This window comes from Homalodisca vitripennis, chromosome 1 (genome assembly GCF_021130785.1).
Source record: "Homalodisca vitripennis isolate AUS2020 chromosome 1, UT_GWSS_2.1, whole genome shotgun sequence".
Lineage (NCBI taxonomy): Eukaryota > Metazoa > Arthropoda > Insecta > Hemiptera > Cicadellidae > Homalodisca > Homalodisca vitripennis.
This window is the reverse complement of record NC_060207.1, coordinates 181,365,616-181,389,555: the sequence shown is the minus strand read 5'-3', so window position 1 is coordinate 181,389,555 and position 23,940 is coordinate 181,365,616. Positions and strand designations below refer to the sequence as shown.

General features: G+C 32.6%; 3 protein-coding genes across 5 annotated transcripts in view; 1 reads left to right on the top strand and 2 right to left on the bottom strand.

The window, feature by feature from the left end:
• Nucleotides 1–1,793, bottom strand: part of LOC124352825 (eukaryotic translation initiation factor 2-alpha kinase) — a 43,831-nt gene extending 42,038 nt beyond the window's left edge. Inside the window, exon 1 of the mRNA XM_046802521.1 lies at nucleotides 1,395–1,793. Coding sequence (XP_046658477.1) covers nucleotides 1,395–1,537 — 143 coding nt within the window. The 5' untranslated portion in view covers nucleotides 1,538–1,793. The remainder of the gene's footprint in view (nucleotides 1–1,394) is intronic.
• A 1,609-nt stretch (nucleotides 1,794–3,402) lies between these two features.
• On the top strand, nucleotides 3,403–18,798 carry LOC124352824. Of its 3 annotated transcripts, XM_046802518.1 has the most exons (4): nucleotides 3,539–3,675; nucleotides 4,458–4,561; nucleotides 13,122–13,330; nucleotides 18,202–18,798. In XM_046802518.1, the coding sequence occupies exons 3-4, from the start codon at nucleotides 13,168–13,170 to the stop codon at nucleotides 18,600–18,602; spliced, it is 564 nt and encodes a 187-aa protein (XP_046658474.1). In that variant the 5' UTR covers nucleotides 3,539–3,675; nucleotides 4,458–4,561; nucleotides 13,122–13,167; the 3' UTR covers nucleotides 18,603–18,798. The 3 variants fall into 3 exon arrangements, with proteins under 3 accessions (XP_046658475.1, XP_046658473.1, XP_046658474.1); XM_046802517.1 differs by lacking the exon at nucleotides 4,458–4,561 and having other exon boundaries at nucleotides 3,537–3,675; XM_046802519.1 differs by lacking the exons at nucleotides 4,458–4,561; nucleotides 13,122–13,330 and having other exon boundaries at nucleotides 3,403–3,675.
• A 4,240-nt stretch (nucleotides 18,799–23,038) lies between these two features.
• Nucleotides 23,039–23,940, bottom strand: part of LOC124352823 (pH-sensitive chloride channel 2-like) — a 31,574-nt gene continuing 30,672 nt past the window's right edge. The window contains exon 9 of the mRNA XM_046802516.1: nucleotides 23,039–23,442. Coding sequence (XP_046658472.1) covers nucleotides 23,182–23,442 — 261 coding nt within the window. The 3' untranslated portion in view covers nucleotides 23,039–23,181. The remainder of the gene's footprint in view (nucleotides 23,443–23,940) is intronic.

The window sequence follows — 23,940 nt, the reverse complement described above, 5'->3', positions numbered from 1 at the left end:
AAACCTGTTTTTTGCATTGTTCTGCCAACGGAACCAAAAAGTGTATGATTACATCTTATTTTCTTTTGATATTATCTCAGCTATTTATAAATATATTTCAATGAAAACTTGGGTTCTACTTCATTTATATGTGTACCAATAGAAAAACGTATTGTTTTTGGCCTAGGAATTTTTTGAGGCTACTCCTTACCATTGGAAATGCAAAATTTAGGAAATTATTTTTTTGGTAAGTAACACATTTTTTTTTACAAAAACTTTTGTGCATGATTACAAAAGTTTTGTTTAATGCATGCAATAGAGTGTACTTTGGGAAGTAAAACCATGAAAACTACATGAATTTTCATCAATAAATAAAAATTCGGTATTTATTTACAATACCGTGACCATGAAAAATGGACTTTTTTTCATGGGGTGGGCATTTATAGCCAAGTATTATTATCACAGGTGCATATAAACTGGGGGGAAAGTATATTATTGTATTATATTGATGCCTTTCGGGCATTATTGCGTTAAGGATGGAAAATAACCGACAAAATTTTGTCGAACAACACTTGGAGGGTTAAGGATCAGGGGCATCACGTGATCTGGGATTCGACTTTTGCAAGCTCGAGTTAATTTTTTTTCTAAAAGAGCAAGCAGTGCGCAGCACTGCGCAGCGGGCAGGCATCGTTGACAGGATTAACGTACTAGTCAGCATCATTTCAGTAAAATTGCCAGAGGTACTGTCAAAAACAGAGTTTTCAGAGGATTTCAAAAAATCGTAACTCCTTTGATTTTCGTTGCCGACGAATTTTTTCTTCACCATTGTTTTCAGGAAAAATTGTAGTTTTCAGGAAAAAAAAATGAACATACCTTTCCATGGTCACGTTATTGTAAATTGATACCAAAAATTCTAAGCAATTTTTAGCTAACGTCTACATTTCTAGTAAAATGTGGCTGGGACTGTTGCAGATACTTCAGCGCCAAGAGCTGGGAATCTGGCAGATCCCCACACAAAAATCTTGGGATCGAAAGGGTTAAAGTGGTGGGGATAAATGGTTCATGATCTATTTAAGTATTTTCTAAAAAGCTTTAGGATATGTTTAACCAGAAAATAATTACAATTAATGTACTGTTTTGTATGTTACATTCAACAAATAGCCATATATTTTTACTTCATAATTAAATTGGGTTTTCAAATATAACATAACATAACTAAATAACATAATTTTGATCATTATTGTTCAGTAGTTTATATGATCAGAAAGATCGACAATTTGATGCTTTTCGATGCTGCTTATTAAACTGAAGTGTAAATTATTTATGTTAGATAGTGCACAGTTTATTAGTGAATAGATATAAATATTTACAAAATACTAACTAAGTTAAGAATGGGTTAGGCTAACATGATTTACCTTCTCTGATCAGCTCCATTCTCTCTACAAAAAGGTAATTCACCAATGTTTACATCATTACTAACAAGTGTTTGGGTAAGACTTAAAGCAAAAAGACTCAAACAAATAACGAAACACTTATTAAAATAATTACAAAGTGACATAATTACACAAAACGTATACAATATACATTAGTATACATTAATTATAACCTTAACAAAATGAACAGTGTAATTTACAAATAATGTAAAAGATACCTATTTGGTTAATTTTTGAAACAAAATATATAGCAATCATAAATAAATAACTTTAGCCACTTTTCACTGACACTTCGAAAAACTAAAGTTGATTAACTTTCACCTCCTCCCCCTACCCTAATCTAATCGCGATAATCACGACTGGTTATGAAGGCAAAAGACATCATCATCACCTGATACTGACTGATTCAAATTAAATTCAACAAAAAAAAACTAAATTTAACGCTTTGGATTACGTGTCAACCTTTACGATTTAGAAATAGACATAGAGATTTCTTACTTTAACACACCATCTGTTACTATATGTAATAACAGAGAAGTTAGTATTAAGTGCTGTACTTTTAGAAGTTTGTTTGAATTTCACTGCATTCCAAAGTATAGTTGGAGTATTTTATGTATGCCACATCAATATTTTACAAATATTACAAGTATGTAGATCTGAATGAAACCAACAATATATATGGTATGGATATTGAAACAAGGCAAAATAATTTATTTATACCCAAAAGCCAAATTAGAGAGATGCTCATCTTCTCATATTTGAAAGATGAATTGTGTAAATGAATGTATTGTGAGCAATTTAACACTTTCCAAACAGGTGATAAGTACGACTATTTACCGATTTTGTTTCTGAGTCATCCTACGATTTTACATATATCGTGGTTTATAACGGTGCTTATGGAAACAATAACTTCCCAAACAAGCCCAGTCAACTTGAACGTTATTACTAAACTTTACCTTGTAAATATTTCAACTAATTTCGTTAGCCAGCTTATTAGGCTATTTCAGTTTATTATGGCAGTCGCTCATACTTAAACAATCACTACTCCGTTATTTGTAAACCTTTAGAAAAAATAAAAAAAGTATTTTGGAATGCTTGTAGCATTTCCTGAACTCTTTGTATAAGCAATTATATTGTATCTCGAACAGTTTTTGAGATATAGAGTATGTACTCTAACATTAATCAAACAACAAAGAATTTATAATATTTCAGTAGTAACAAAATCTACCTACTTCTTCTGATCCGAAACGACTGTTTAAATTGTGCGGTGGAAGGTTTTAATTAAAACATCAAAAAATTGAATTATGAATTTTTAATACCTATAGTATAATGTGACTAGAACTTTTTGGGGTTTAAGTCATTGTTAGTTTATTTATTAAGGTTTGAGTTAAATCAATAACTAAAACGTCACGTTACAAAAGTATTGTCTATATTATCTTGTCTAGATATTGAGTATGCTTTTATTCTTGGTATTGTTAGATCCTATAAATATTGAATCTCGATTTTGAGATCGTGTTGAATATCAATTAATAAATACGCAGAACATCAAGTAGCTAGGCATTTGTAATACATACAATAATATTACTTTTACTTTGATTATAGTACATTTAGCTGTGTACATAGGACCAACTCTGGCCTTGATATTTTCACGTAAAATAATGAATAATACAGGGAATAAAGAATAGTATAAAATAAGAAATGACTGTAGTTGAAAAGAGATTAGAAAGTAAGTTAGATTATATATTAAAAGTTGGTATTGCTGTTTACAACAAAATAATAACAATGGTTTTACATGCATTTTACGTTAAAATATTTCGTTTATCTGGAATAATTGTCAAAATGATAGAGACAATTCCAAATGACTTTTGTAATAAACATATCTTGAAATATGGCTTCCAAGTTAACTATCACACTAATTTTATGCCTAGAAAAGCAATATGATCAGTCTTACTAGATATAATATATTAATTTGTTGCTATGAGATCCAAAAAGCATTGTAAATTGTTGACAATTTGTACAATAATTTTTCCATTACAGTGTTAAATTATTTGTTTGCAAACAGACATATTTGCTTGCCATGTCTTTCCTTTACAAATTTCATATTAACTAAACAAAATGGGGGGAGATATTAATATAGCTTTAGCTTATGGTGCTCTTGGTGCTTCATCAGGATGGGCATTGATGCACTGTACTGATCTAAAATATGCCAGGGTGGCGTTTGGACTATACCTTGCAAATGGAATCGTTGGCGTAGTTGACTATAGTAAGTTTTACATCAAGTTATATAATTATACACATATTTAATGAAACGTTTTGAAAATTGTTTATAAACTTTGAGACTTTTTAACTTAACGAATTTAACCAATACTTTTACTTGCTAATTACCTCATTGTCTTATTAGCTGTATTGGATAAGATGTTCTGATGATGAATGTGATGAGGGCCAGCAGTATAAACGCGTCACATACCACTCGGAATATGCTTAAGAAAAATAGTCAATTTTTATCAGTTAACATTCTGATTGTTAAGAACGATTTTCCTAGTGCATTCTAATCACATAATTCATCTATATACCATTCAGAAGGTTAACAATATTACCGCTCACATAAAGAGAGTTTCAAACGTTTGAAACTGCCACACGGTGGTCCAGTTCAGAATCATAGTGTAGATAGGCGAACGTAAATACAGTTGAGCTAAATTCAAGCTCAGATAACGCGAGCGCTTGTAAAGCTTAACTTGAACTTTGGTACTATTACTAACATTTTATAACCTAATCTAAACCTACTTATATCACGTAATAACAAGTAGGATTTTCCGGACATTTGCCATCGTTCAGTAATACAAGAAATCAGTAACACTACGTTTCAAGATATTGGTAGTGATTTTTTGTATCACTAAACGATGGTAAATGTCCGGGAAAAATCTGTTTTCTTCACAATCCTTCCATTGGTATAAATATACTTCAAAGAACAAGTAATAGATAGGGACAGAGTGACCTCCGAATAATACTAAGTACCAACGGTTGTATTAATGTTCTGTATTTCAGTCATTAGACAAACGTGGTTAGAGAAATAGCAAGATGTGTTGCGTTCATCAGTGTTTCCACAATCTCGAGTTGATGTATTAAACAGCGAGTTTTTTAACCAATAGGTAAGTCCGATAAAGTTCTTCTTTGTCTTTACAACTGGTATGTGCCCTTCGCTTCTAGTTAGCCAAAGTTTAATGTCCAATCTTATTGCAATATGCAAAAACCACTCTGACAAACATGTGTAGGCATGAAATGTTGATAAAAGTACTCAATGTTTCTCCTAGGATGTTTCTAGCAAATGAGTTTCAGATTATACATTTTACTAGAATTATGAATTTTACGCTTTTTGGTAGCTCGGTTATGGGCTATATCGTTTCATGCTGAAAATTGCATCTACAATGGTACACGAAAACATTATGCAATTAGATTTTCCTATTTATATCACATTGAGATAGTATTAAATCGCAGATTTGAGTCCTGAGAAAATGTATCTCTGTCACTATGTCTTCTTAAATTTTCTTAAAGTATATATTGAATTGGATGACAGCATCATATAAGTCAGTTTTTAACAGTGTTGCCACATGCATATTTTATATCCGTATCTCTTTACACTCTCTATCATTAGACTCGCTGTAAGGTGTACAATATTAAATGTATCCCAACTATTTCAAAAATAAAATTTAAATTTTTAAATATGTCGTATTAATAAAAAAAACGCTTATTTTATTAAATATGTAAGCACTAGACTAAATTTTGTTGTAGGCATTAAACAAATCTTTGGTTTTATCATGTGAAAAGTTTGACGGTTTACCATTGTGTCTCTGAAATACAAACTGCTATTGACCTATAAAATTGTGTATTGTATTGTAAAACTTATCCATTTCAGAAACCTTTGTGTTGCTAAAACATTATATTTTATTATATTACCCCATTTTGATAATTTTAATAGAGTAAAATAAAGAAAAATAATTAACTTATTCTTCAAAGTTATGACATCAACTTTGCTTTTAAATTAAAATGCAGTTGAAAACATTTAACGGTTAAATGTTTTATTAAATGTGAGTAAGTATGAAGGATATCCAGAAAGTAGATTACGTTTCGTTCTGTAGCCACTAGAGGCGAGACTATCGTAGCCATTTTGATGTCAGGGTGATTCTCTGTTCAGTGGCTATCCAGCCATGCAAATGAGATGTTACTGCCGCACCTTGTTGTTTTACAATAGCAGTTTAAAATGTGTGACGCAATTGAAAATCACTCGAGTTGTGAATTGAGGTCGGCTAGGCACAACAAACAAATATTGAGATTTATCGTCAAATTTGTGAAGTTTATGGAAACGATGTGATTATTGGAGCTGGAATGTGTCAATGTTGCATTAGGTTTTAAAATGGTCGACCTAATGTGCATGATAACGAACGAAGTGAACGGCCAAGCATTGTGCCCGATGAAATCGTCTCTAAAGCCGATGAGAAGATTAAAAAAGACCGCCAATTCATAATAACATAACCCTCATTTAGTTTTCCTGAAATTTCAAGGAGTCTGTTACACGAAAGTGTTAGGCAGAAGTTATCATATATTTTGTGCAACATGTGTACAGATAATCTAAACAGAAACCCATAAAAATCAGCGTATGGCTACTTCATTGCGTTTTTGCACACTTACGGAAAAGATAGTGACTCGCCGCTTGATCGAATCATTACAGGAGCTGAGACTTGGGTAAAACACGAGAATTTCGAAACCAAATCACAGTCTAGTGGGGCCACACACACTCCCCCAAAAACCAAAGAAATGCGTGCAAACATTGTCGGCACGGTTGAAGTCTCAGATGGAAGAATTTTATAACGCTGGAATTTCAAAACTAGTTCACCGCTATGATAAGTGCCTAAATTCATATGGCGACTATGGTGAAAAATATTAGCCTATGTTAGTGTCTTTCAAATGCATATAAGACAATTTTTCTTATACTTTGTTTTTTTGTTTATTCAAAAAGTAATGTACTTTCTGAATAGAGCTCGTATTTAAATTTTGAAATTTTAGCTTATATTAAGTATTTATTTAAAAAAATAGTGCCAACCATAATTTTTTAAGTATTGAGGTATTCAATATTTAAAGTTTGACAAAATCCATGAACCTTATTTTTCAAATATGTTTAGTTTACATATGTTTAGAATAGGCATCTCTTTGTCATATTACTTTTAAACTTTTAAGTACCGTACTTGTATTTTAGGAACAATATTTAGGTAAAAATACAAGTACACATCTCACATCTCTTATTATAAGTTTTAAAAAGCAAACATACTAGTTAAAACAAACATCTTAGTAAAGCTATTGTCACAAAGCTTCTTTTACAATACAACACGAATACAGAAGCAATATTTCACTTAATTTCAATGACTTTTTCTTCTCCCTCACAATTATTATCTATAATGATACAATTGTTTCATTATAGGTGGAATGGATCTACTTAAAATGAGTTTTAACATACATCTTTTAGTTATTATTTGTTAATTTATTTTTGGTTCATTGCGGTTCAGGTGAATGATGGAAATAGAAAGCCTCCCTTGTTTCTGCAGATACAAAACTAGAAATTATCCATTCATGCTATGCTTGAGTTTCATTGCATAAAGTGTCGTAGCTTCAAATCTAAGGCAAAGAGTTTTAGAAAACCTTGGAGGAGTTTCATTATCTGAATAAAACATGTGTTTGGTATTAAAGGTTTCCTGCAATTTTGTTACATTTACGTTGTCTTGATTTCTCATCATAGTTACAGTGAACTTATTTTATCCCACACCCAACGATTATCTCCCTCCAATGCTCTGGAAAATACACATTTTGACAATTTTTTGCGTGATATTGTTCAATTTTACCGAAATCACGATCTGACAGGAGGTAAGTGTGGTCGGTCACCAGGAAGTAATGATCTATGTCTTCAAACCGTTTTGTGTTTGCATGGTGTGACCACATCGACATTACTTCCAGTTCTGATTTTAACAACCGCTTTTATCGCTGAACACTACTAGTCTTTGCGTAAAATTTGCTACCGACAAATATCTTCAAATACAACTTCCAATTTCATCACTGCCCCTTTTAGCCATTGACTCATCTCAAATGAACATGTACCTTACCCCGTACCACAGTTAGATACCTACGTTATAGGTCCACAGTTTCCTACAGTAGAATGCTGGTCCACATGATCATTTCGGAGTAGAGAGTTTGTTGTAATCTACTGTTATAAGATGAATATCTGCAGATGAGTACTATTTATAGGTGGATTCTTTCATTCTTTCTCCGACACTTTCTGCTATGCACAATTGAAGTCTTTTTTCTTGTTTAGTATTTATTTCTCGATGTCACCTACTTTAAATTGTTCAGTAATTATTATTTGCAATCTATCATATACACTGCTCGTGTCGGAATGTGGAAATTTAAATCCTATGTTATATTTTGTGTTGTAATTTCCTTCCATACATATCCTCGCTAACTGTTGTTATACCTCTTTTTTTAGAAAAAACGCATAGATAATGGTTTTGGTACAAACTACTAACTGTTAAGTCCCAACCAAAATACACCTTATCTGGATTATATTACTTACTTTAGTGTGATCAGTATTTTAGCATGGCTTTAATATGTTCATGAACCCTATTTTCGGCATAACATAAAACATAAATCATAACAGTAGAAGTGTTATGATTTATTGTCATATGTTCACCCCGTTTATCTAAAGGTAGAGTTGTCTACGTAAGGCGTAATGTTTTTATTACGTTATTAACGCAGCCTCTTGAGTTTTGCAGTCCATGAATGTTCATAAAAGACATTTTACAAATTCTTATCGGCTGACCATTTTATTTGATTCGAAAAGCAAAGGTATTTTGTCTGTAGGATGCATCAGAATCTTCAGCATACCGACGTTCAATAGGCACTTTTCCAATACTTCCAAATAAATATGCGTTATTCACATTAAAATTGCCCATATCCCAAAATGCATTGGAAATGTCAATCTTTCTTGCTCACTTATTTTTTCATGTCATCTTAGAGGATGCCTGAACATTTCTCCTACTTTTTCCCCTGGTATTAATTTTCCTTGGATTTGTTATACATACTCACGACCTTCATTTCGTCTTTTCTTTATCCTCTCAACTCTCTTCATGTGAATTTGCAGTTTTATTTTCCTTTGGCTCTTTTCTGGTAATGTAAAGGGTATTCTAGGCGAGGGTTCCACGGTAGGTCTTTCTTCTATTTCCTCTTGTACATACCTGCTGCTTCCAGTTCCTAATTTACTTTAACCTCTTCAATTACGACGTCATTTTTCTGGAAAATATCAAAGGCTTGAATCTAGGTAACAATGCAAATTCATACAATAATAATTGATCATGTGACCTGCATTAAAACTGCAGTTATTATAAACAAAATTTATTTTAAAATACTTTAATTTAGTCTACTAGTTTTAATAACATTACTTACCTATGCAGACTTCGCATTTTCTTGTACAGCTCTCTTTTCTATACGTTGTCCTGGTCCTTCGTCCACTTCCATTACCGTTCTTTCATTACCCTCCTGAAAAAAACGATATTTTTAATAGTGGTATATGGTATTCATTTTAGGGAAGGCAAGAGATTTTGTTTAATTCTTAAGTCTTATTTAGGCAGGTAAAATGATGTTTGATTTATATGTATGTTTAGATTGTTACACAATTTGTCAAGTAGTTTTTCATAAAAATATAGGATAATTGAGATCAATATAAGTGGTTTGGGTTTCCAATAACAATATTATACATTTTATCACATAAGATGTTACGTTAACTTCATTTGGTCATCATGCAGAAGCTGTAATTCTAATCCCAAATCCGTTACCTTATAGGTTAGCGCTAATATATAATGCCAACACTTACCTCAAACTGTGAACAAATCGTTTCATTCTCTGGTAGAAAGTCTGTATCGCTATCTGTCATCCATTCGTGTAGATGACTCGTCAGAACCATGTAAGTCATGAAGATATTCAAGTTTTTTTACACACCGTCTGTTACGCTCCATGTTGTGCTGCTGCTTGACACTGTTTTTCCCAAAATATTCGATGAAAACGGCGGAGGAAAGACTGATATAGTGTAAACTCTAATAAAAACTTATTGGAAAACTAATCAGTGCTGCTTGTAGTTTATTAAATAGTTTCAAAGATGGCGTTGGCAGTTCAGTTTAACCAAAAATAATGGCACCATTTTGGGGACACTGCTTTAGCACCCCCTGGAATAAGCACCCCCTCTGCATTTGACGTCACATCAGGGGGTGCTAATTCAGCACATGGACATGGTCGAGGCCCTAAATTAACACCCCTCCCTGTTCCAAAGTGGTGCGTATTCAGCGCATGTACATGGCTCTGTCTGAATTAGCACCCCCTAGCATTCAAATAGCAACACAAGCAGATTTGTTTATATTAGAAATGTAGCCTCGAAAAGTGTTTAATATAAATATGCAATAATAAAACTTTTAACACTTTTTATATAATTTGTTGCACAATGTACGTTTCGAATACAATGAACCTACAAGTACCTGATGATGAATTCATTGAAGTCGTAATGTACATTGTACAATAAAATATATAACAAGTGTTAAAAGTTTTATTATTGCATATTTATATTAAACACTTTTCGAGGCTACATTTCTAATATAAACAAATCTGCTTGTGTTGCTATTTGAATGCTAGGGGGTGCTAATGCAGACAGAGCCATGTACATGCGCTGAATAAGCACCCCTTTGGAACAGGGAGGGGTGTTAATTTAGGGCCTCGACCATGTCCATGTGCTGAATTAGCAGTGTCATTGTGTGAATACAATGAACCTACAAGTACCTGATGATGAATTCATTGAAGTCGTAATGTACATTGTACAATAAAATATATAACAAGTGTTAAAAGGTTTATTATTGCATATTCAGATTTGTCTATTACAGATTTAATTTTACAATAAATATAATAGTTTTATCTGGATTTTTGTGACGTTGTCACTTATAAGCTAATATCTTCGATTGTGTTGATATTTCGGATAAAGGATGAAATAAAATGTTTCTCAAATATGCCTACTTTCTCAAAAATATTCATACGACTAAATATTACATAATAATGCTCCGACTAACAAAACTGATAACCTTAGGATTCCTCCCTCTCGGACACATTGTCCTATTTTTGTAAAAAGAAATTTTCACTAATGCTATCTAATTTTTTTTTAAATATCGCTAAATAACAGAAATAATTAAAATCATATCAATAATTTATACTTCTTCAGTTAATTATTTTAATTAATATGTTTATAACATTAATTAACGCACTGATCAAGAAAATAATAACATAGAACTAACATTTAAAAATTTGAGTCAACGCACAGTTAATTAAAACCCATGTATGCTCTTTCCCTTAAGTTTACTAATAAACAGTAAGTAGGCGGCAAAGTAAAACTAATGATAAATGCTGTTTTTATTTGTTTCGTAATTTTAATTGGCTTTCTTAATTTCGATGTATGATTCATATAAGATTGTTTAATATTGTGTATTAAGTTCTTTCATGTCAACTATAAGAATACTATAATAATACCATAATTTGTTATTTATCCTCTTCAATATACAATATTTACTTCTGTATATACAGTTATACACTTTTTTGAAAATAAAAGCTGTTTTTGATTTGATTTGACACTTGTTTATTTGGTTATTTAATCCACTTAAAATGTAATTCTTGCAATACCTAAGTAAAATTGCAGATTTTTAAGAAGTTAAAAAAAATAAATAAATAAATAATAGCCTCAATTTTGGAGGCATTTGAGATATTATCATAATATATTTTTGCAGCTAGCCTTCCCACCATAAACATTTAACCAAGACTTGGTAGGATTGAATTTATTAGGGTTTAAGTTATTAACTTAGGAATCTAAGCAGTGGCGATCCATATTAATCCGTATATCAATGTGGCTGTCTTCACTTGAGCAATAATGCTTTTGAAAATATGGTAACATTTATTTCTACGTGTTTTAAAACGGTTTGTTACAGCGTTTTTATTATTTTTTTACTATACTAACTGATATGGATATAACTGAGCCAATAAACTTCACGAATATTATCGCGTTGTTCAAACTCCTCTGCAAACTAAAAACACGATGGAGATAACAGATATTGATTCTTTTAAACATTACATAATATTGTAATTTTTTGTCCAGTGTGTTTCAACCATACTATTTAAATTGGTCTGTCCCTAAAAATTATTGATCCTTAGCCTTTGGAAAATTACACTTTCATAGTAAAAAGTTTTCCCGACTTTTATTGGTCTTCACAAAATTCAAAGCAAATAGATCATTGTTTTAAAGTGGTTAAATAGGTTGATATAATATCTGACCATGTATATTTATTACACATACAGTATTTAAGCAATATCAAGCCCTCTGCGCGTAGTTCATACCATGGTTTCAAATTAAATTTATTTTAAAATCAAGTTGTATTTGAATGTCTAGATCCTAGTTTTTTTAACGTAAGCATATTGGATGCATAGTATTTTTTACAATAGGTAATCAATTATTTGTTTTTGAAATATTAAAGTCAAATCATATCAATTAAAAAATCGCAATATGGTTAGATTTTTATTGTTTTATACAGTAGGGGATGGTTATTCTTCACATCAACAAGGTATATAGGCGCTGATTCAAGGGGGTGCTAAATCAGCACATGGACACGGTCAAGGCCCTGAATTAGGACCCCCCCGATTCGAAGGGGGTGCTTATTCAGGGCATGGACACGGCCACTGCGCTGATTTAGCACCCCCTTTCGTGACGTGAAAATGACGTCAGTAACGAGGGGGTACTATGTCCAGGGGGTGCTAATTCAGGAGCACCATTATTTTCCCCCGAGCCCTTCAACCATTGGTCCGACCACTTAAACAGTAGATATTTTTGTAGACATCAAAGTGATACATGCACATAATAAAGCACATATGCACATATGGAGCATTTTAATTAATTTTCATTCCTTATAAATTTACTGCATAATTTCGTCTTGGAGCTCTCAAAACCTTCCCGAATGACGTATAATAATCTTTCACTTGGGAAATTAAAATTTTTCTTGAAGGAATTTAATCACCGAGGTTTTCATGTATTTGGGCAGTTAATTAAAAATTTGTTGGTCGAATATAAAATAGAAAACTTTTTAAAACATGAGAATTTCAATTCATGTATGGAGGCTAGCTGATACAGACGGCAAAGTAGGCACACTCTTTAAAGCATGTTTGAATAGTGCTGGTGAATCTGGTATGTTCACATTACTTTGAGGCAGACTAGATATGATTGTCGGCGAAGCCAGCATCAAACAAGTTTCTATATTGACATCAATAGTTGCTGACTAGAGAGTGCTTCTTTATACAAAACTTTGATCATTGCAAGAGAAGGCAAGAAAAGGCATAAGCATTTTACTGATGACTATCTACAATTGTACTTTAATACGAGTTATTATTTAATTAATAGGATTTATTTATTTGAAATTATCATGGTTGAAGCTAGAATAAAATTAAAGAACGTAGTAGCTGATCTTTACGTCTTAGACATCTCGTTCAGTCCATCCAAATTTCATTGTTTTTAGAATCCTCTAACTCTACTGTAAACTGTTTATAATATACGTATTTAACATTTTAAACGATATTTTAATATTATGTGCACAGTGACATCAATGTCCAAAGTGAAGCATTTGCTGGCAGCCATTGTTCGATGGTCGTTACCACTCTATCTCCCTCTCATTGCTGCCGAGGCCATTCTCCTTGCCGGGCTCGACGAGATCTATGCCTACTGCCATCTGGTGATGCCTCTAACCTACCTTCTTCTGAAAGAATTACTCAAGAAACACGTGAAAACAGAATTCCTGGATTGTACGGTAATAGTGAGCGCAATTTCTCTTTGTTACTCTACATTTATCGCTGAAGACATGTTCGGTGTATTTTGTGCCCTAATAAACATGGTGGCATACTTTGGCGCTAGACACAATTCCATGGAGTACCTAGTGCTGATTGGCATCGCTCATATCATTGCTGTCGAGTTCTTCAAGCATCTTCAAGGACTTCAAGGATGGTTTCATTTTTTTAAATAACCAACTGAATAACCAAAGTTGTTTGTAAAGATCCTTTTTTCTGTCATTAAACATGTTGATTCTTACTCCTTGAACATTTTTAAATATTAAATTACAGCTCTTATCTTGTCGAAATGATTGATTTTATTAAAATACATTAGTTTATTTTAGTTTCACCAAAAATATTATATTAATGACAATATAGTAATAGTTCTATAAAAAGAAGTAAAATAATGTATTTTTCACTTTTTCTACTAGAATATATATCTTAATACTTAACAGGTTTACCAAGCCGGTTTAGCTAAACAGAATAAACTTTGTAGTTTAAAAGTTGAGTCCCAATTTGTACTTCGTAAGAATGTAGCCTAATCAAGATTTTATTTTATGAAACCGACAAATGAATTTCAGATAAGAACTGAATCGATCGTCAGCCGATCCCTCAATTAAATTTCGAAGGGGAGGAAAGCAACATGACCAAAAGTACCAAATATTAAATTTTTATACAAAACATTTGATAGAAAATTAATAGTTTTAGTAATTTTATCTCGTTGGTTTATGTTTATAAAACCAGATATAACTATTATATGTGTTTTTGACAGTTGGTTTTAAGTATGTCAATCTAAACAATGAGAATCGGTTTGAGTATTTGGTACTTTTAACTCATTAGCTACCTTACAAGGACGTAGCCAGCGAGGGGTGCGGACCACCTCCCAAATTTAAAATTTTGGTCAATTACTTTTTTAGCAAACGATTATTATTATTTAAACGATTCAGTATTACTGACAGGTACTGATGAATAATCGTTCCCAACATTAAATTTTACTAAAGACTTTTTAAGGAGCAAAATGGAGAATGACTGGTCGACTGCACTTGCCTTACTACCACTACGTAAAAGTATCAGTCGTCTCACTCCCCCCCAAAAGTTTTTCCTGGCTACGTTCTTGCTACCTTCCATGTCAAAACCTACAAAAACTGGCGTGTCTGTCGCATACGAATAACTTGTCACTTAGAAGATATATTTTTGTAAATGTTACTGAAACCACTTTGTGTTTTTATAAGGAACATAAGCTATCTATGTATTGGAATAAGTAGTTATGTGGTTGGAGCTGCACCTACTAATGTGATGAATGTTTGCCATTCCTTTATGTGAAAGCTACTGAATCGATTAAATTACAATTTTACATAACGTTAGTGTACAAAATTGGAAAAACAAAGATTTAAGTTTTAAAATTGCTATATATTACTAAAATTTTATTTAGATCAGCAGCATACTCAAGAGGCATTTGGGCTATTTGCTCAAATTCCTCCATAAATATATTGGCGAAAAAGGAGATGGTGGAGAACCCTTTGTCATCCCTTCATCCTGACGGTAAATTTTACCGCCAAATCAAATTGTTACATTGAGTGCATGTATAGTTCCTAGCACTTCCATAATTATTGATACGAAAAGTTAAGTCCTTTAATTTAGTTTGTGGTTTTCTTTGAGAAGTGATTAAATAATTCAATGGGTTTCTGGAACTGGTGCATTCATACTAGTCTATCCGCTTCAGTCAACTTCAGGAATTTTGACTTCTCTACAAAATCCTTATGAATATTTGACGTCAGTTTTTCCTACCGATGCCGTTAAAATGTCCAAGAGGACATTAGACAATTCCCTCAAAGTGAATTGCAAGAGCTAATTATTGACTGTAGTATGATACTAGGTTTGTGAATTTTAGGAAGACCATAAATTTGGGGGATTTTGGAATGGTGAGGATTTCATTTAAATTTTATTTGTCTGAGTTTTTATTTGGCAGTAATACAATTTTTGTAATCTTTTTAAACAGTACTGAGTCAAAAACAACGGTAGTGTTGCCTACACTAACTTGTAAGATTTTGACCGTGTCGTCTTTCCAAAAGATCACACAACTTTTTTCTCCCCTTTTGTCAAATTATGTTTTAGGGGGGGAATTTTGCTTAGCAAAGGGTTAACCTCGCAACGAAAACTTTCATCTTGTTCTCAAATAATTGAAACAGCTGAGTCGATTTCAGTAACGAAGTCAAGTGCCTTTACCGATTTTTGTGCCACAGAAAAGTGGAACTCCTTAGATAAAATTTATATTTCCGCTTCATTGAGGAATTTTGAAGAGAAGATGAATACATTTCTTTCAAGTGTCATCCGTATGCACGTTGCAATCGTTAGACAAATCAAATTCTTAGGCCTATTTTTTTAGTTCAAAGATTTTCTTTTTCTTGTCTATTTTAGAAACCTCTTTAAATATATTTTGAATGCTTTTGAGAATGTTATTGAATTCTGTATCAATCAGATTTAATTCAACTTTCTTATACTCAGTACTAATTTGTAGGAGACATTTATCATGATGGTGATACACACATCCTTTTTAAAGTAATAATTTAGAAGCAGATGATAAAATATCACTGGCTTTTCTACTCTGGAAAGGAATTTTTAGAGTTAATTATAAGGGCATAAGATTTTAAACCACATAATTATGCGAAAAACTTAAATGATTAATGTGTTTGATAAGCTTATACTTGTTCTTTATATAATTAACTAACAAGGAAAACTCAAGTATCAAAAAGGCTAGAGATTTCTAACCTTTGCGCCAATGCAGAGTTAGGGCCACCCAAAAGGGGCGAATTGTTGACGCTTCTCCTATGGAAATTAATATAGCATAAAAGAAAATTAGTTTTTTAAATTAAAAAACTGGAAAAGAAATAGCAATAAGGTTAATGCCAGGTTAATATCGTACACCACTACCATGGGATTTTTCGGCTTTTCTACTGTCGTACCCGCACTTTTCAGCGCATCACTTTTCAGGAGGTTCTCCAACCCTTCCTCAGATTTTGACTCTATTATGACTCCGTTTCGGATCATTCTGTCTTCTAACCTTAAGCCCTATTTCTAAAGGCTTCACAAGCTCCTCAACTTCTTTTTTATCTCCTCGCTTTCCTTATTTTCCTGCTCTACTACGACCACCTTTGGTACTGGCAGCACTGGGCCCTTCACCCCCGTGATCTTAGGCACTTCCTTTCTTCCCAGGGCCTGTGCAAAGGTAGCCTTATTCCTTGCTTCGTTCCCTTCTTGCCCCACTCTCAATTCTTCCCTGACTGCTGTCCTCAGGATCTGCACCATCCTACCACCTTCTTCCTCCACCCTAGTCCCTAAGACTGCTCTTTCTTCCCTCGCCAACACTATCTGATCCTGGACTTCATCCATGTACTCCCCAAACTTGCTGGGATAGCTTTTCTTTACCATCTTTACAATCTGTGGCAGCTTAAACCAGTTTCGCATCTTCCTTAATGTCTTTCCAAGGTTTTGCAGGGGGTCCAGCCCAAGATGCAGTTCATCGTCATCATCACTTCCTTCTGGGTCTTCATATTCTGTTTTATCAACTTTCCAACCTTTTTACTTTATTCCCCCCCATCATTTGGGCTCCACCTGGTCCTCTTTTTAGTAGTGTATGTTTCTGACTCTGACCCCATCTGACTACTGGCTGCCGAGTCCGCGTCTCCCCTGACAGTTCTGCTCAGTTTTCTCTCCTTGTAATGCCTTTCTAAGAACTCCTCCGCCTCCATCCTCCTCCTTTCCCCCTCCGATACCACTCCATTACCCTCGTCTTTTCTCTCAATCCTTGCACCAGCCATATTCGTATAAAAAAAATTCCAGTTTGGATTGGGCATGTAGATCTGAAGTATGAGCGAGAGAGAGAGAGAGAGAGAGAGAGAGAGAGAGAGAGAGAGAGAGAGAGAGAGAGAGAGAGAGAGAGAGAGAGAGAGAGAGAGAGAGAGAGAGAGAGAGAGAGAGAGAGAGAGAGAGAGAGAGAGAGGAGTTGTAGTTTTTTACTACTAAATTCTAAAAAACTTGTATTAAATGACTAAGAATATTCTGAGCAAAATGTAACTGGATCAAAATGAATTTCGGTGCTCCTATAAAAATTAATGCATGATGCTCGATATTAAATTATTTATTACTGTTGATATTAAATTATTTATTACTGTTTATAATAGTCTCGTAAGTACATTTTTTAAGCTTTCAATGGTTTAGCTATTATCCTGAAGTACTATTATTTTTTTCTACGTCTTAACTGAAAGTATGGGTATTGACTATACAATTTAACCCTTTAGCTTCTAGTAACAAAACACTTTTTCAAATGGATTGACAAGAAATTCTCATAAGCATGAAGTATAACAAGAGAGTTAAATAACAATAGTATGGTACATAATTACAAGGCTTGATGTTTAGATTGTTTATTTATTAATACTGTAGAGGTATCAAATAATCATTTTAATAATAGAGTTGTTGCAAGAAACTAATCTGCTGTACTCATGCAAAGTTTAAACAATACATCTAAGGCATAAATTCATTGAAAACAATATTTTGCCACCGTCCAGGCTTGCAATGATGGGTGTTGTACTATAAAAACAAACTGCTGCATCAAGGTCATTAGTGATATCAGTGATATCAACTTTAAAATTGATAAAGGTACTCCTTATTTACTTCAAAACAAAACCGAGCCAGTCGAAACAAACTTTAAAAGCTTGTAAATAAAGTTAAAAATAATATTTTCCCCTAATGGCTGAATAGTTGGTGTTCAAAAGGTTAAGAATAAGTAAAAATGTTTCTATCCAGTAAATAAGTAGCACCCCTTATTTTAAACAAAATAAAATATTATGTACAGTTTTGCCGAGATCCAACTCGAACGTGAGGCGCATATTGGATGCCCTTGGCCGATGGTCTCGACCTCTGTACACCCCACTCATCGCTGCTGAGGCCATCCTCTATGCGGGTTTTGAGGAGAAGTACTCCTACTTCCACCTGGTGTTTCCCGTGGGCTACCTCGTCCTCACCGAACTGCTCAAAAAGAACATCAAGTCAGACATGCTCGACTTGAGCACCATCCTGAATTCAGTCTCCATCTGCTATTCTTCGTTCTTAAAAGAAGATGCCGTCGGAGCTCTGTGTGCTCTACTGAACCTGACAGCGTTCATGGGCACCTCGTACAACTCCATGGAGTATTTCGTGCTAATTGCAGCTGCTAACCTTGCAGCTGTCCAATTCTTCAAACAGCTATTGTTCTGAGCTATTAGCACTCTACATGTACTTATAGCATTGCAATTTACAATTTGACTGTGATTGTTTCCTAAATATTTTCATTTTCTCTGTGAATTTATGTTTTGTTTGATATAAAGTGCTCTGTGATTATTCGTGATTTGTAATTTTCATTATTGCAATAATTGACAAATGAAGAGTAATAAATAAATACATTCTATATATAGTTTTTGTTGGATTATTATTAATGTATATATATATATATATATATATATATATATATATATATATACATACATTATCTTCTTATATATATATATATATAAAAATGAATGTTTGTATGTTTGTCCTTTATGGAATCGTGAACTATTGGACCGATCATGATGAAAATTTGTACGTATATGTATTTTTCCACGGAGAAGGTTTATAAGCTATGCCCATCCCTTTCCCGATTCAGGATTCCGCCCCACTGGTTACAGAAATACCCATAAGAAATGCATTGCAGCAAACATATGTTAACGTCTTTTCAAATTTTTAATCAGCTGTTCTTTGTAAACATATATTACACTTATAGTTTTAAAGCATAGAGTAAGCTTAAGAGAAACGACAAATTTTGTTTAAACTGTTTTTGCAATCACTGTTAAACATAGACTTTACTATCCAGATAATACAATTCAAATTTGACGTAAAAATTCACCTTTAACTGCAATATTTATTTAATATAAACCATGCTCATGCTTGATCAGAAGAGTAATGCAGATATCATAATTACTATCTTACGTTGGCTACAAATATAAAGAATGTTATAAAATCAACCTTAGTTGTTTTTTTTTGACAGAAGTATGGTTCTCAAAACTCCGTGTGTACATATTCTCTCGATCGAGACAACAAAGCAAGCTCAATCGTGGCATCGGAGATATAACTAATTTAATCTAAAATTTATTATAGTAAAAAAAAAAAAAATTACTAAGTAATATAAGGACTTCGGTTCTTAAGATTTGCGTGCGAAGCCGTGGGTAACAGCTAGATAGAGGCAGGAATATGGTACATACCTTCATAATACGCCCAAGAGGCTCACGATGGAACGACTATCAATTATCTCAGCAATGTTTAGAATGTGATAGAAAAAGAATAAGTGAATATAGTGTACTGTTTTTCAACGGGAAATTGAGTGCGAAGCCGCGGGCAACTTTTGCAAAAAATTATTGAAATGCGCAGCAAAGCGCGCCGGGCCCGCTAGTTTATTGATAAAAATAATATATATATATATATATATATATATATATATATATATATATATATATATACATTAAATTGTATAAATGGCAATAGCCTTATTTAATTTCAATAAACATTGAATCACAAAAAGTACTTGCTCCGCCGGGAGTCGAACCCGGATCTCTCACTTGCCGGGTGAATGTGCTACCATTACACCACAGAGCGCTTACTTTTTCCGATTCAATTATTTTGTATTTGGCCGTATCTGTCACATATGCGTTTAAATAGGCAAACTAACATATGATTGGAAGACCAAATAACTGTCAAACGACTTTTATTTACATTAAATTGTATAAATGGCAATAGCCTTATTTAATTTCTTATATATAGCCTTATATATATATATATATATATATATATATATATATATATATATATTTTATTTTTGATAATATTGTAACTACTATATTCAGTAGGATTTTAGCAAAATTAGATATCATGGTTTGATATTGAGTGACTTAGTTGTGTAATGGGGAAAGATTGGTGTAGTTGTTGTTAAGAACGTTTCCTTATAGGAATAACTGTAATAACCTTGTAGAACATAGTTTATTTACATCTTATATGGGGCCAAATATAAAATATCGAATAATGGGGTTTTAAACTTCTAGTTACCCTAAGTATCCCTCACACAACAGCCCATATCAATGTTAAATATACTCCTATTTTATGTATATTCGATTGGTTGAAAGAAACCCATGACAAGTTCAATTCCCTGTTTAAAGTTTGTTATTGACAATGGAAAGTTTGAAAGGATTAACATGATTTCGGAAACTTTTTTTTGTTGCTACATGTCACAAAATGTTTTTAGTTTGAGTACTGATTGTCATAACATATTAGAGAATTATTAAATTTTATTAGTTTGTTTATACAGAATTCCCAATATTAATTTATAAACCCTTTTCTTTCCAAACTTAAAGTTTTGCTTGATGTAATAATGGGGATATATAAGAGTATATTTCAGCGGGTGATTTTAATATTAGTGTTTTGAAATAAGATGCAATATGCAATAGATTTGTAAGTATTTTACAAATGTATAACATTTTGTTACAAACATTCAAAATAAGGTAATGAGTGTTAAAGGATTAGTAAACCATATTTCAGATCATGATGGCTAACTTCTGAAATACTGAAAATTAAAAGTAAAGAAGAGTATGTTACAAGGAAATAATCAAGAAAATTTACAGATAATATCCAAACACTTTTGAAGGATTTAAGTAAAACCAATTGGATTGATGTTATTTTATCACCAGTTGATAGGAAATATAAGGTATTCTTTTCTACTTTTAACCATATATTCTAAAATAATTTTCCAGAATGATTAATCACTTGAGGAAATTTGAACATCAATTGCTGGATTACAGATGAAAGAAAGCAGAATAAGTGTAAATTGTTAAAATTGGAAAAACAAGTAGATTAACAAAACATATTAATGTAAAAGAGGGGCTTAAATACAAGAAATTAGATACTGTTTAAAGCAAAACATATAGCTATTATGATAGTAAAGTTTCAATATCTAATAATAAAGTTAAAACAAAATGGAATATAACTAAATCAGACATTAACGAGCAGTCCAATTCCAGTAACTGCATTACATATTTCGTAAACAAGGATGGTGACAGACCTCTTAATTAACCCTGTTGATGTTAGTAATTACCAACACATGTACATGTTGGTCTAGGTGTAATATTAGACCAGAAACTGACATGGACCCCTCATATTGACAGTCTCTGTAGTAAATTGAGTAGCAGTCTCTATGTCATTAAAGAATTAAAACTATAAGTGACACCAACACAGCCAAGATTGCTTACCACTCACTCTTTGAATCACATCTTCGTTATGGCCTGGAAGTATGGGGAAATTCATCAGCAACCAATTTACAGCGTGTCCTTATCCACCAGAAAAAAGCAATATGTATACTAACAGATATTGACCAAAGAGAAAGTTGCAGACCTAAATTTTGTGAACTGAAAATCTTAACATTGACCAGCATGTACATCCTAGCTGTAAAAACCTACGCCTGCAGACTGCAACTTGAAAGGCACAACCGAAACACTCGACAAGCTATGAATTTCACCCTACCGGTACGCCATCTTTCACTCTTTGAAGAAAAGCCTTCCTACATGGGAGTTAAGTTTCTGAACCTACTACCAGAGACAATTAAAGGCCCCAATGTAAGCAGTACAAGACAGTGTTTATCGGCTTGGATTGCAGAGAGACCATTCTACTCAGTTGAAGAATTCATCAATTGGAGATCTTCAGCCATGTTCCAGTGACAACCCGTCCCCGCACAGTTGACCACCACCACACTCAAAACTTCATTAATCATTAATATTACACTGTAAAACAAAATTGAGGTTACTTGTAACTTCAATTTTGTTATTCCTATTCCTGACGCATATTCTGTACTTGATGTATACAAATAAAGTAGATTGATTGATTGATTGATACCATATATGATTTCTTTGTTACAGCTGTTGATAAACTTGTAATTCTTAAGATTACCCCAGCACTATCAACTTGTTCTTCTTTTTGCTGTTTCAATTTCTATTTTAGACCAGTCTTTAAATTTGAACAAATAGTTAAACAGAGTCTAAAGAAAATTATTACACAAATTGAAAATAAATTATCACAGGTTATGATAATATTTCAATTAATAAAATTAAGTATTTTTTACCTTAAATGTTACAAGTATTCACTCATCTGATAAATTATTCTTTGTTTCCAGCAATTTTCCAGATAAGTTAAAGGTAGCAAAAGTAAAAGTGATGACATAGTAAATCCCACAAGCTATAGACTAGTTTCCCTATTACCTACTTTATCAAAGGTTTTTGAGCTAGTAGTTTTTATTTAATTAACCAAATATCTTGAACATAACCATGTCCTAGATGAATAACAACATGGTTTTCGGAAAGGAAAGAGAAAAATGTAGAAGTCTACAATACCTTATAAATACTCCATAAATTCAACCGTATTGTTTAATTTAACATATATCTCAATCTTATCATTTCTTGTATTTATTCTTATATTTTGAAGTTATTATACTACTGTGATTATGGTCACGAAACATGTCCATAGTTAAAAACTAAAAAAATTAAAGACTGCTCTGTTTTATTATACATTGTTTATCGCATGCCTATTTAGTGAACTACATTTTTGGAGATTGTTATAGATCTTTATAAAAACAGTTCTGTATTAATATAGAAAACATATTTTAATTTGATTCAAATCCAAGTTTGTCCTATCTACAATATAACATTAATTTAACAAAGAATTAACTTTGAATCATTCTTAAAAATATTTAACAGTTGCTTAGTTTCTAAGGTAAAATTTTTCAGTATAAAACCAGAGTCCAAACCCAGTAGAGACAGTTGAAGATAACGAAGGCGATGGGGAAGACCAGTCTACTTCTCCTGTCAATCCAGTTGGCAATCTCTTGGGGAGTCATGGTGAACAAGCTCTTGGCCTCCGGTGGGACTTGGATGTTGGGAACAGGCAAAGTCACAGTGACCAGTTCATCACGGAGAGCTCTAGATGGGAACGGATCAGGGTTAATGGAGTCTAATCTCAGTGTCAGCTGACTATGGCTGTCTTTCTGAAAAAAAAACAAGCAACAGAATTTATATTTTCCACTTAACAAAGAACTAATTTGTATTTTGTTTTTAAATTATACGTATACAGTTTATTGGCATTGAATTAGATATTAAACTGGAAAGAAACAATGATTCTAAAGAAAAATTACAGTCTTTAAACATTACTAAACATGTCTACACTAGGATTTAATAATCAGTAATGATTATGCTAGTTTGGTAATCTATTAGAAAATATAAACAGATTCAAACTTTCAATGAAGAGTAAGAAAAGTAAGAACTCTTGGAGTGCTAAGCAATACATTGTGGCTATAGAGAATTCAAAAGATAGACTGCTTATGCCATACCAGGAGTTGACAGACAAATCAAAATATTCTTTTACTTTAGTAAAACATACCTTGTTATGTAATGTGTCTATAACATGATTTGTACAGAATGTATTTTTGAACATCCTGTTTCTATCACATTTCCTTTTAAGGAATATATCTGTTTTGTAAAAGAAA